The following is a 14,054-nucleotide window of genomic DNA, read 5'->3' on the forward strand; positions in this document are numbered from 1 at the left end:
TTATCTCATTTAGACTTCATATGGTGGATGACAGTAGTTTTGTTTTTCATCAGAGTCATATGGGCTGTTGGTCTGTAGTTTCCTTTTTCTTCTCTTTTTTCCTACTAATTTAGTCTAGTTTTGATATCAGGGTAATGCTGGCTTCATAAAATGAGTTGTGAGTTAATCTCTCCTTTTCTGCTTCCTGGAAATGAGTAGGAGAGTTGGTATTATTTCTTTTGTAAATGTTTTGTAGAATTCTACAGTGAAGTCACTGGGCCTAGAGATACTTTTTACCAGGAGCTTTTTTTTTTTTTTTTTTTTAACTTCATTTTACTTTCATTAGTAGTTTTAGGACTAATTTGGTTGTTTCATCTTAGATAATTTTTAGTAATTTGTGATTTTTAAGGAACTGGTCCATTGTATCTAAATTGTTCAAATCTGTATGTATAAAGTTGTTCATAATTGTACTTATTTTGAGACAGAAGCGTGCAAGTAGGGGAGAAGGGCAGAGGGAGAGAGAGAGAATCTTAAGCATACTCCATGCTCAGTATAGAGCCCAATGTGGAGCTTGATCCCACAAACCTGAGATCATGGTTGAGCTGAAATCAAGAGTCAGATGTTCAACTGACTAAATAACCCAGGTGCCCCCATATTTATTATACTTTGAATGTCAGCAGGTTCTATAGTGATGTTCCCTGTTTCATTCCTGATATAGATAATTTTTATCTTTTTCTTGCTAGTTGCTCTGGGTAGGATTTCCAGTACTATGTTGAGTAAAATTGGTGAGAGTGAGTATCCTTGTCTTGTTCCTGATCTTAAAGGAAAAGCTTTTAAGCTTTTCACAGTTCAGTATGATGTTCAGTATCAGCTTCTCATAATTGGCCTTAATTATGTTGAGGTATGTTCTTTCTATACCCGAATTTTTGAGAGGCTTTCATGGTGAAAGGATGTTGAATTTGTCAGATGCTTTTTTTTTTAAATCTACTGATATGATCTTATGACTTTTATCCTTCATTTTGTTAATGTGGTGGGTGGATTTCATTGATTGATTTGCATATGTTGAACCATCCTTGCATTTCAAAAATAAATCCTACTTCATCATGATATATGAACCTTTAATGTACTGCTGAATTCATTTTGCCAATATTTTGTTGAGTACTTTTGTGTATATGTTCATCAGGGATATTGGCCTATAATTTTTTTTCTTGGAGTGTCCTTGTCTGGCTTGATCTTTACTATTGTCTTCCTAGTCTCTATTTCATTTATTTCCACTCTGATCTTTGTTATTTCCTTCTTTCTACTAACTTTGAGATTTGTTTTTTTTCTGGGGTCTTAGTGTGTAAAGTTACATTGTTATTTTAGATTTTTCTTTTTTCTTAGTGTAGAAGTTTATTGTTACACACTTTCCTCTTAGAACTGCTTTTGCTGCATTCCATTAAGTATTGATATGTGGTATTTTCATTTTCATTTGTTTCAAGTATTTTTTAATTGGAAAGTGTACTTTACTCATTTATTTTTTGAAATTTTTATAGTTGACACACAAAGTGAGATTAATTTCACGTGTACAACGCAGTGATTCAGCTTCTTTATAGGATATTCTACACTCACCACGAGTGTAGCTACCATCTGTCACCATACAATACTATTACAATACCATTGACTATATTCACTATGCTGTGCCTTTTATTCTCATGACTTATTCATTCCATAACTGGAAGCCTGTATTTCCCACTCCCCTTCACCCATTTTGCCCATCCTTCCACCCCCATTCCCTCTGGCAACCATCACTCTGTTCTCTGTATTTATAGGTCTGATTCTACCTTATTTTTGCTTGTTTGTTTCTTTTATTCCACATATGAGTGAAATTATATGGTATTTGTCTTTCTCAGTCTGAGTGATTTCACTTAGCTAATACCCTCTAGGTCCATCCATGTAGTTGCAAATGGCACAATCTTATCCTTTTTTACGGCTATGTAACATACATATGTGTGTGTGTGTATGTGTGTGTGTATACATCATATCTTCCTTATCCATTCAACTATTGATGGGCACTTAGACTGCTGCCATATCTTGGCTATTGTAAATAATGCTATAGTAAACATAGAGGTGAGTATATCTTTCTGAATTAGTGTTTTCATTTTCTTTGGGTAAATACCTGGTAGTGGAATTATTGGATCATGTGGTATTTCCATCTTTAATTGTTTGAAGAACCACCATACTATTTTCCACAGTGGCTGTACCAATTTACATTCCCACCAACAGTGTGTGAAAGTTCCTTTTCCTCTACATCTTCACCAACATTTGTTATTTCTTGTTTGTTATTTCTTGTTATTTCATGATTAGTGATGTTGAGCATCTTTTCATGTGTCTGCTGGACAACTGTATGTCTTCTTGGAAAAATGTCTGTTTAGATCCTCTGCCCATTTTCAAAATTTATTTGAGAAAGAGAGCAGGAGAGGGGCAGAGAGAGAGGGAGACAGAAGATCTGAAGTGGCTCTGTGCTGACAACAGACAGCCCAATGCAGGGCTTGAACTCACGAGCCATGAGATCATGACCTGAACTAAAGTTAGGCTTTAACTGACTAAGCCACCCAGTTGTCCTCCCCTTCCCATTAAAAAAATAATAATAATGTTTATTAATTTTTTGAGAGAGAGAGACAGAGTGTGAGTGGGGGAGGGGCAGAGAGAGAGGGAGACACAGAATCTGAAGCAGGCTCTGAGCTGTCAGCACAGAGCCCAATGAGGGGCTCAAACTCATGACCCTGAGATCATGACCTGAGCTAAAATCAAGAGTAGGATACTTAACTGACTGAGCCACCGGGGCGTAAACAAGTGCTATGTATTTTCTAAATTCCATTGTGATTTCTTCTTTGGCCTAGAATCTAGCCATTATGGTCACATAATGTAGCCTTAATAATTCTTATTCTTTGATATTCAAGGAAACCTTTCTGGGTAAAATTATGGGCAATTAAAAAATGTTTTGTTTTTGAAAAGAATGTATGTTATTTAATTGTTTTGTTATTTTATGTGGCCTTTAGATAAAAACTGTTAATTGTATTATTCTAATTTATTTTGGTCTGCTTGCCTATACATTATGGATTGTTTTAAAATATTCCATGATTTTTACACTTTCTCATTTTTTTTCTTATAATTCTGGTGGTTTTGATTTCTCTATTATGAAGTACATTATCAGATGTTTTCAAGTTCATGAATTTAGTCATTCCATTGAATTAATTTTTTCTATTGAATCATTTTTTTAATGATTAAGTGGTACTAACTTTATATCTAGTAATTCTTTTGTCCTCAGATTTCTATAATTTTGAAAATACGTATTCCGGCCTTTTTTTCAGCCCGTTTTAGCTAGTTTATTTATCTTTTCATTTTCTCTGCATCACTAGGTTTTAGTTATGTCTCATAAATAGTATGCATTTATCTATTTTTCTGACAATCTTACAGTTTCTTTTCTTACTGGTGAAGTTTACTCAAATTTATTATGATTATGGCATGTTTTTTCACATCTAAGATGTCTCTGATTATAAGATACATCATTATTTTATGTACATATGTTGAGTCTCCATTAGATGCTTAAAAGTTCATAATTATCTGTCTCTTCAATCATTCTTTTTGTGTTTATATAAGACCTGCTTTATATCTAATGCCTAATACTTCCCATTAAACTAGAACACAGTACCTTTAAAATAGTCTTACATGTGGAACTCATAGAGTACTCAGTTGGTACAGTCCTGTCTTAACATTTTTTGACTACTATCAAGTTTAGGTACCACTTTTCTGTTTTTGACTGGTTAATTAGTTTTTCTACATGCACAAATAATTGTAAATGACAATTAACTGTAACATGTAACATTGCCAGCAATGTAGAAGACTCAACGGAAGTGAAGACAGACATCAGGGCTAGGTTTGTACCTGTATAGGCAGTGACAACTGTCCACTGCTGTGTGGTCAACAGCAACTGTAAGATGTCTTCAGTTATAAGATGCATTCAAATTTCAGAGATAATATAATATGAAAAAATGTGTGGCTAAAAATTGGTATAAAATTGGTATTTATTTCTTTCATCAGATTTTATGTTTTCTCTGCCTTTTAAAAAAACTGTTCTTTTCCTAGCTTCTATTTTTTCTATTTTTGCCTATCTTCCTATTTTTAGGTCTTTTTAAAATTCTTTTTTCCCTTATAGATTTTGAAGTTATTAATTTTATTTCTATTATTGTAGAGGTTGCCTGTAAACTTTCAGTACACTCTCTTGATATAATAAACTATGAAGCTAATCATTGTCTCCCTGTTTCTCTTGAATAAATACATGGCATTACGACCCTGTAACTCTAGTCATCATGTTCCTGTTTTGTTCGTTATTTTTGTTCATGTTTTTAGTGCACCTTATTCTAGATTGATAATTATTTTCTCCCAGCATATGAATATATGATATTATACGAATAATGATATTATTCGATGTCTTCCTACTGCCTTGTTGCTGTTAAGTCTGCTGTCACTTCATCTGTCTTTTGTATGCAATCTAATCTTTTCTATCGAGTTGTTTGTTAGAACTTTGTCTTTAATGTTCTGCAGTTTTGACTATGGTGGGCGGAGTGCAGATTTATTATCTTGTGGACTTGCAATTCTTAAATCAGAGGATTCATGACTTTTATCAGTATTTGAAAGTTATCAGATATTATTTATTCAGAAGTGCCTGGCCTCTGTTCTCTCTATTCTCTATTTCTGGAGCTTTTTAGAAAATTGTGTTACTGTCACATATTTCCTTGATGCTTCATAATCTCTTCTTCATATCTTATATCTCTATTTCCTGTGTGGGAAATTCTAGATTATTTTCTCAGATCTAATCCTTAGGTCACTGTTCTCTTTCTAGGTCTCTCTGACCTACCATTTTGGCTATTCATTAAGTTTTAAATATTAATGATTATATATGTATTGCATGTATTATTATATAGAAAAGTGCACACAACAACATATACATACAGTTTATCAGGAAAATATATCTAATAGCAAGACACTCACAATCCCCATCCAGGTCGAGCTTATAATATATCATAAAATAACCAGCACTCTAGAACCTCTAACATGTCTTCCCTCCCTTGTATTAGTAACAACACTAGTCTACACTGTTTATGGTTTCAATTATACTGTTTTTTATTATAGTGTACGTGTGTATCCCTAAACAAATATAATTTGTTTGTGGGTTTTAAATTTATATAAATATAATCATAAGTATGCATTCTGTTTTATGTTTTTTTCTACTTACCATTATGTCTAAGATATATCTATATTACTACAGTATATGTATTTCACTCATTTTTTTTTGCTACGATGTGTTTCATGCTATGACTATAGTACAGTGTGTTACACATTCTAATGAAGATAGATGTGCAGGTAGTTTCCAGTATTTGACTATTCCAAATTCAAACTTCCTCCCAGATTTCATCTTGGAGTTCAAATGTCTTCCTTGGTCTTGGTCACTGGCTCTTATAGCTCTCTAATGCTTTCTGAATTACAATCAATTTCATTTTTTCATAAAATATTTTGCATTGTTTTTTATGCTACTGATACTTTGTGTCTGTTATCATTTCAAGCAGATAATTGAGCTATATGGGAGGTCTGAGTTTCTTGGGATTTATGCCTTTTGTTTATTTTCTTTACTATTTTGTAGTGTTGGATCATTTCCTCATCTGTAGCCATGCTTTATCGCTGGAGGTCATGGGAGTCCAGTGTGTCCCTTGAAGATTTGTTTCTTTTGCTTCTGCAAGGTGCTCTGGGTTACCATTTGACTTCAAGTCCCCTGTACCATACAGTTGTGTGAATTTGAGCCTCAAATTCCTGAAGGCAACTTTGGCAGAATAAATTATCAGGAAAGACTGTACTTTGTCTCACACTCATGGTCTAGGCCAAAATAAGGTGGGGTTTTTTGTTTTTCTTTCTGTGTTTGTCATTGGTGAATTCCCTTTCTTCTTTTATTCTTTCCCTCTCCTTCCTCTACCTCCTTCCCTCCCTTCCTTTCTCCCCACTTTCTCCCCTTCCCCCATCTCCCTATTTCTTTTGCTCTTTTTTTTTAATGTTTCACACTAATACAAGACACAGCACTTTAAAAATTCTGACTTTATGTGGCCATCTTAACTTCAAATGTCTGCCTCTTGCAGACCCAGGAACTTGTCTTTTTCCCAAGAGAGCTTTAACACTAATGTCCTTGTTTATCCAGAGTGGGCAGCCTTTCTACCTAGCCTAGAACATTAAGGCTCCCTGTGGTTTTTAGATTTCTCTTTATTTTTGACTTCCTTATTGTTTATTTATTTCACCAGATGAACTCTTCATTTATAAGAAAGTTTGATTATTACATTCGGCATCCTGTTTATTTTATACAAGGTTTTTGGTTTATCTAGTGTGCTACTTTATTGACATTTTTTATCAGACTTCATCATATTTTAGTTTTTCTAGTTGCCTTCTGTGTAAACCTGGTTGCCAATGTCAGAAACTCAAATGTATTAAACAAAGGGGATTTTTTTTTAACTCTTATCACTGAGAAGTATAGGGCTTTTTCTGGCTTCAGGTATGGATAGTATAGGGCTTAAGCAATGTCCACAGAGCCCTTTCTCGCTTCCTACCTTAACCTCACTTTTATCAGTGTTGGATTTGACTTTTCAGACTTTATTTTCAGTTTAACTGAGGAAAGTAATTTCTAGGGTTTGATATCCTTACATCTGATGGTCTACTTGTATTACATTGCATTTTAATGTCAAATCTTAGGGAGTAACTTTTTACCTAGTTGGGGCATGTTGCTCTTTCTGAACTGGTTGCCGTGGCCAGTGGGTTTGTATATCCCAATTAGCCAGGCTTGGTCATGTGCCCAACTCTGAGACGTAAGGGCGGGAGTACTGTGTGAAGCAATCCTACTAGATCCACATGGGCAGTGGGAGGTTTGGTTCCTCAAGGGAAAAACCAGATAGACTTCCTAGTGAATAGAAAAAAGTGCTAGGAGGGCAGATATTCTATATGTGCAAGATGCATTTTTAGCAGCTCATCAGAGCTCTCATCAGAAATTTATTTTTGTTAAGTTTATTTATTTATTTTGAGAGAGAGGGGGGAAAAAGAGCAAAAGCAGGGGAAGGGCAAAGAGAGGGGGAGAGAGAGAAAAGCCCAACCAGGCTCCTCACTGTCAGTGCAGAGCCCCATGCAGGGCTCGAACCCATGAACCCTGAGATCATGACCTGAGCCAAAAACCAAGTGTTGGGCGCTTAACTGACTGAGCCACCTAGGTGCCCCTTTAAAAAATATTTTTAAGTTTATTTATTTATCTCATCAGAAATTTAAATGGAGGTGTGAGACTGCTATACTGTCAACACTGTCACTGTCGATGATTGAGCATTCTTTTCAAACCCTAATAGATTAATCAGCAGTAATCTACCAAGCAAGAGCCCTTTTCCTCCATCATCAAGTCCTACCAATTTCGCTTTCCTAAATCTCTGAAATCTGTGTACCATTGATAGTCTAGTCCAAGCTGTAGTCCTCTTTTCTGTGATCAATCAAAATTAAATCCTTACTGATGGGTCCAGTGTCTACTCTGGTTCCCCTTCAGTCTGTTCTCCACGCTGTAGTGTAGTGATATGCTCAGAATGCATGTCTAATTATGTGTTTTCTATCCTCCACTTATACCTCAAGTTTTTAAAACCTTTCATTAAGCAGAAGTTATTAACCAGATTTGCATCTGGCCCAACATCACTTCTCAAACTGTCCTGGCTGAATAATTCCCTTTGTATAGATTCAGTTATACATCCTCTTATTACTCTCTACCTCCCCCTTTTACATTTGTTATACTTACAGTTTTGCACTTGTGCTTGAGTATTTGATGAATGTCCGATTTCTCCATTAGACTATAAAAGCACATACCATGTCTGTTTTCCATTATCTTTTAATTTTTTAATTACAAATTTTTAATCTTTTAATACCAGCTAGAATGTGGGTTAGCTTATAGTAGAAAATAAATATTTGTTTCATTCATTAATTGATGGATTACCAAAAAGAGACCTCCATGGTAACTAGGACAATTTATTTGTTCAACATCCATCTCCAAGAGCTTTCTAGTCCATTGATTTTGGATTTAGGCCTTCCAATATAATCTGACTTGGAAGTTTATGGAGAATATTATGTAGCTATCAGATGACAAGTGTGGGATGTTTCGAATATAGGTCAACATATAGTTATGTTCCTGTGAATAATGTGAAAGGAAGATGCAGACTTTAAGTGGTAGGGCTATACTGACTGAAATCAGCAAGGAGTAGCCCATTGCACCTTTCCCAGAGCCAGTGTTGTACCAAGTGGACCGGGATTAGGACAGGGCTATTTCTCCCCAGGCTTGGGCACCGCGCTAGTAAAAATAGCCGCCGTAGGGTGGGAAGAAAGGCTTTTCTTATTTCTTCTATAACAGGACTGGACCCCTTCTTCTGTACATACTCTCTTTTGTTTTTTCTTGCTTTAGATATGGATAATCCATTCCTCTTGCATGAGTGAAAGTGGAACGAATTTACATACATCAAGGCGAAAAGAGAGTTTTACTTGATCTAGACAAGTTTAGTTTTTTTTGTTACTGTAAAGGTCTGGGTTCATAATTTGTATCCAGGATCAACTAACATTGAAGTAATAGTTTCTTCAAATGGTTGGTAACATTTCTGATGTTAAAAATTTTGGAGAGTGGTTTAAAAAATGTGCATAAGTTGACTCTACTGTAAAGTAGAATTGACATATTTTAGTAAATTTGTGGGGTTTTTTTGTTTTTTGGTTTTTTTTTTTTTGCATCTATCATGTGAAATAAAAGAAAGTCCATGGAGTAGGAGAAATTTTAGAAGTAGTCATAAGAGGACAGTGTTTGATAAACATACTGAAAATTTACCTGAAGAATTTGATCTTGTTCTCCATTTGTTAGGTGCTGATATTTAATCATATTGAATACTAGCTTCACCATCTTTCCTTTCACTTTCCTTTAAACATAATATTGACACTTAACACAATGCCTTGCAAATCCTAGCCTCATGGTAAAGAAGTACTGGTTAGTTGAATGAATGAAGGAATGCATGGATGAAGAGTGAATGGATGAATGGCAAGTTTCTAGACTTTTACAGCACAAATAAATATACAAGTCAACTTACCAAGGTTTGAAAAACATAATTTTTTAAATAATTTAGATAACGGAGATGAAAGGATCGATTGGATCTAAAAATTTGAACAGTGGAATTTTCAGAAGTTTAATTGCTATATCTAACTTTTTTTTTTTTTTTTTTTTTTTTTTTGAGACAGAGAGAGACAGAGCATGAACGGGGGAGGGGCAGAGAGAGAGGGAGACACAGAATCGGAAGCGGGCATCCAGGCTCTGAGCCATCAGCCCAGAGCCCGACGCGGGGCTCGAACTCACAGACTGCGAGATCGTGACCTGGGCTGAAGTCAGCTGCTTAACCGACTGAGCCACCCAGGCGCCCCGAATTGCTATATCTAAAATACAAATGGCAAATAATAAGATAAAATGAAATTGAAATGCACATAATTATGAGATACACATTCTTTAATGTAGGAATGATGGATTGCCAGGGTCAGAAGATGATTTTTAAAAGAGTTTATTCTCATTATCACTTGATTTATTTTAGAATTTTGCCACATAGAAATTGTTCTGAACTTTTTAGTTAAGATGCATATGATTTTCTTTCTGAATTATCATAGATTTTAATTTAGTAACATTGAATCAGTGGATTTTAATATGTATCATTTACTGGGTTTAATGCTGTATATCTAGAAAATATTTTCCCCTACATTTGGATCTGTGTGATTAATATCTGTTGTTTTCCATGATTGAATATTTGAATATGGTTTATGGCAAAGTGTGGGCTCTGGCGTCAGACAGATTTGAGTTTCAATCCCCAATCTGATACTTCTCAGCAAATTATTCAACTTTTGAACCTTAGTCAGATCTTGTGTAACATGGAGATAATACCTACCATAAGAAGTTCTTGGGAGGATGCAATAAGTGAATATATGTGAAGTGCTTAGCTCAGTGTCTGCTATATAGTAGGTGTTCGGTAATGTGAACAGCCAATTCTCACCACCCCCCTTGTGTTTTGTTCTCAGCTTTCCCCACAAATAAACCAGATAAAGATGCAAGACATGTAATAAAAGTGGTGAGCATTGCTCTTAAATTTGTATTTCACTTTTTTCTTTTCTGCTTTTTTCCTGGTATCTTTGTAAAACTGTTCCTTAGCTTTTCTAATTTTACTTATCGATAAATGTAGTATTATGGTATATTTTCACATTCTTAAAATGTAAAGATTGGAGAACTTTGTTCTTCTGTGTTGACATTTATCATCTTTGTATCCTATCTAGCTATCTCTCCTCTTATTTCTTCCCTTCTTTCCTCTCTACTCTAGATGGTAAGGTCCTTAAAGGCGAGGATGAGGTTTTATTTCTGTTTGTATCCCCTATGCCTAACACAATGGATGAAATGTAGTAGACACTTAATAAAGGTATCATGTATGAATGAACCCCAGGGTAGTTTACAGTATATCTACCCTGATGTCCATGTTGGTAGATGCTGAATATCTTTGTATGTGTGTATATCCAATTGTCAGTATTTTTAGTAGGTTCTTTCCTTAAGAAGACTACTTTCATGTGTAAGATTGTATAGACAGCATTACAGGTGTTAAATTTAAACATGAGATTCTCCAAGTTTAGTGCTTTCTGAGCTTTTTAATGGAAATTTGATGCCTCTATTTTATAGTAAATTATTCAAGCACTATTATATATTACCAATATGTACTCATATTTTCACAGTTGAAATACCAAATCTATCTTTAAGATTTTTTTCCTAATAAAATTAATTGTTCTTATCTTTTATAGGAATATCAGGAAAATGGCCCATTATTTTCAGAACTTAAATTTTATCAAAGAGCTGCAAAAAAAGACTATAGTAAGTAAATTTAGCAAAGCAAGCTACTTCTGTATAGTTTGCTAAAGTGAGTGTTAATATATTTCTCTTTTCTGGCCTTCTGGAAAATTCTTTTCAATCACGAATTTTATTGTAAAATGATACAATTAGTTATTATATAAAAATAAGATAGATGGTATATAAATGTTGATATTACATACATAATGAGTTATACATTTCAAATCAAAGTTGTTTCCACTACTTTACATACAATATTAGGTTGTTGGTCTAAGCTACTAAGTGTTCTTTAAGTGTAAAAGATAGTAGAATGAAATCATAATTTTTAATAGAAAACCATGTGGAGTCAAAGGTAATAAAGAAACTATATTAAAATGGGCAGCAGATATATAAACAAAAGAAATGGCCATAGAATGGATTAGTGTAAGGTTTATGGAAATGATTAAATATTGAAATAATTTAGAACATAAGCTAAAAGTGTTAGAAACTTGAATGTTGGAAAATCAATTGGAGCTGGAAATCACATGTGAGAACTACCAGTTAGAGGAATTTAATGAGAAATGAATGTGAGCAGAGTTGAGGAATAAGTGAAACATTTTATAAATACAGTAGAATATAGATGGACAAAGTAAAACTTAACGGAAGTTGATATGAATAAAAGTGATATAGTCAAGATCCTCTACATTATGCTTAAGAAAAAGAATAATGAGTCTAGACTCAATAATTAACTTTGTTTTCCTTAATAAAACCTAAATGTTATGAAAGTAGTCTTTACTAACTGCTTAAACTATGTCAGGGTGACAAATAGAATCCATTAAACATTGATTATTTATCGTAGAGCTGTCTTACACATTAAACATATATGGTAGAAAAGTGGAAAATAAACTACCTGATGATTTCAGTGGATTTGAATTTTTTAGACTAAATTTAGTCAAAAAAGTTTCTGTATAACAATTTCATAGTAAATGATTTTTCTGCCCAACTTCTATTTTTTTCAACCACCATGGCTTTAGATTTTTAAGTAATGGAAAAGAAAAAGCCATCTCTCTACTGATTCTTTGGTAGTTAACATATGTTATATTTTATTTTATTTTAATTTTTTGAGCATATGTTATGTTTTGGAATTTAACATATAAGGGAATGAATTATTTTCATGAATAGAAAGATTTGAGTATATGATAGCTATGCATTTTATGACCATGACTACTTCTGTTTTGGTTATAATTGATTTAATTTAAAATTTCTGTATATGTTTTTATGTTAATTATGGTGACAGAGAATTTAAAAGCTACTGGATAGATAGATATTAGATTCTTTAAAACATTTTCCAGGAAGTCTAATTTCTACTTAGGTTAGCTAGATAAGTTTTAGGATCTATGTAAAAGTGAGAAATAACATTTCTAAAATTAAATAACTTTTTTCCTGTTAAATTTGTCTTTGTAGTCAAAAACTGGATAGAACTCAAACAACTTGATTATTTAGGAATTCCTATGTTTTATGGATCCGGTATTACTGAATTCAAGGGAAGAAGGTAAAATGCAATTATTATAATCAAGTGTTGTTCTATGACTGTTTCTTACGGGGTCTAATACCTGTTGCTATGTAACTAATTACCCAATTCATAGTGATTTGTAACAACAGACTAATATCATCTTAGTTTCCATGATCAGTTTCTATAACTGGGTTACCAGCTTGGGACTTGTGAGGATGTAGTTAGCTGCCTGCTGGGTTACAGTCATCTCCCTACTTGACTGGGGAAGGATCTCTTTTCAAGGTCACTGCTGTAGCTATTGGCAAGCCTCACTTTCCCATCATGTAGGTCTCTCCATAGGCTGCCTCAATGTTATAAAGACATGGTGGCTGGCTTTCCCTAGAGGAAGTAATAGGAACAGAGAGAGAGAGAGGGAGAAAGAGAGCATGTGCGCGCGCACACACACACACACACACACACACACACACACGAGCATGCATCCAAGAAGAAAGCCAAAGCCTTTTTATAATTGAAACTGTTTTATCAAAATTTTATTTAACTTCTAGTTAGTTAATATAGAGGGTAATATTAGTTTCAGGAGTAGAATTTAGGGATTCATCACTTACATACAATACCCAGTGCAAATCGTAACAAGTGCCCTCCTTAATCTCCATCACCCATTTAGTCCATCCCTCACCCATGCCTCTCCAACAACCCTCAGTTTGTTCCTTATAGTTAAGAGTCTTCTGGTTTGCTCCCTTTTCTTTTTTCCCCCTTCCCCTATGTTCATCTGTTTTGTCTCTTAAATTCCACATATGAGTGAAATCATATGGTATTTGTCTTTGACTGACTTATTTCAAATCTTATAGTAATATCACATCATTTCCACTGTAGTCTCTTTGCTAGAGGCAAGTCACTAAGTCTACTCCATATGTAAGAGGAGATTCAATTAAACTTCATCTCTTGAGAAGAGGCACAAGAAAAAAATTGTGGAAATATTTTTAAAATCACCACATATGGCTAGTCATCACATATAAATAACTGAGTAGTGATTTTTAAAGAAGAAAAAAATTCGGGGCACCTGGGTGGCTCAATTGATTAAGCATCCGACTTTAGCTCAGGTCATGATCTCGTGGTTTGTGAGTTGGAGCCCCGTATCCGGCTCTGTGCTGACAGCTTGGAACCTGGAGCCTGCTTCAGTCTATGTCTTCTCTCTCTCTGTGCCTCCCCTGTTCACATTCTGTCTCTATCTCTCAAAAATAAACATTAAAAAAAAATTAAAAAAAAAATTCTATTTGTTAGGTATCCCATTTGGTCCTTTCAATAGCCTTTAAAATAGTGATGTTTTCTTTCCTAAGTGAGAAAATAGGCTCAGTGTTCAGTGCTTTGTTCAAATGGTCTTCAAATGCTATCACTAAAAAATGAGCAAACAGTAATCTGGAAACAAAGTAAAGGGCTGCTAATAGAGGACTGAGTGACTGAGTAGATCATGGTATATCCATATCATGTACTATTATGCAGCCCATGAAAGGAATCAATTACAGCTATACCAGTTGAGGGGTGCATAGGTGGCTTGGTGATTAAGCGTCCGACTCTTGATTTTGGCTCAGGTCATGACCTGAGTTCATGGGATCGAGCACTGTGTTGGGCTTC

The 14,054-nt window shown here is 34.4% G+C and overlaps 1 protein-coding gene across 6 annotated transcripts in view; it reads left to right on the top strand.

Moving 5' to 3' along the window:
* Positions 1 to 14,054, top strand: part of VRK2 (VRK serine/threonine kinase 2) — a 103,800-nt gene that overhangs the window by 18,564 nt on the left and 71,182 nt on the right. For 4 of the 6 annotated variants that reach the window (XM_019427402.2, XM_019427326.2, XM_019427737.2 and 1 more), the window contains exons 3-5: positions 10,120 to 10,169; positions 10,885 to 10,954; positions 12,374 to 12,461. In XM_019427402.2, the coding sequence (XP_019282947.1) occupies positions 10,120 to 10,169; positions 10,885 to 10,954; positions 12,374 to 12,461 (208 nt within the window). Of the gene's footprint in view, positions 1 to 5,662; positions 5,760 to 5,782; positions 5,908 to 10,119; positions 10,170 to 10,884; positions 10,955 to 12,373; positions 12,462 to 14,054 lie in introns of those variants that run through there. The other 2 variants (XM_019427479.2, XM_019427894.1) reach the window with 2 other exon arrangements.

Source organism: Panthera pardus, unplaced genomic scaffold (assembly GCF_024362965.1).
Source record: "Panthera pardus isolate Hobbes unplaced genomic scaffold, ASM2436296v1 HiC_scaffold_25, whole genome shotgun sequence".
NCBI classification, from domain to species: Eukaryota; Metazoa; Chordata; class Mammalia; order Carnivora; family Felidae; genus Panthera; species Panthera pardus.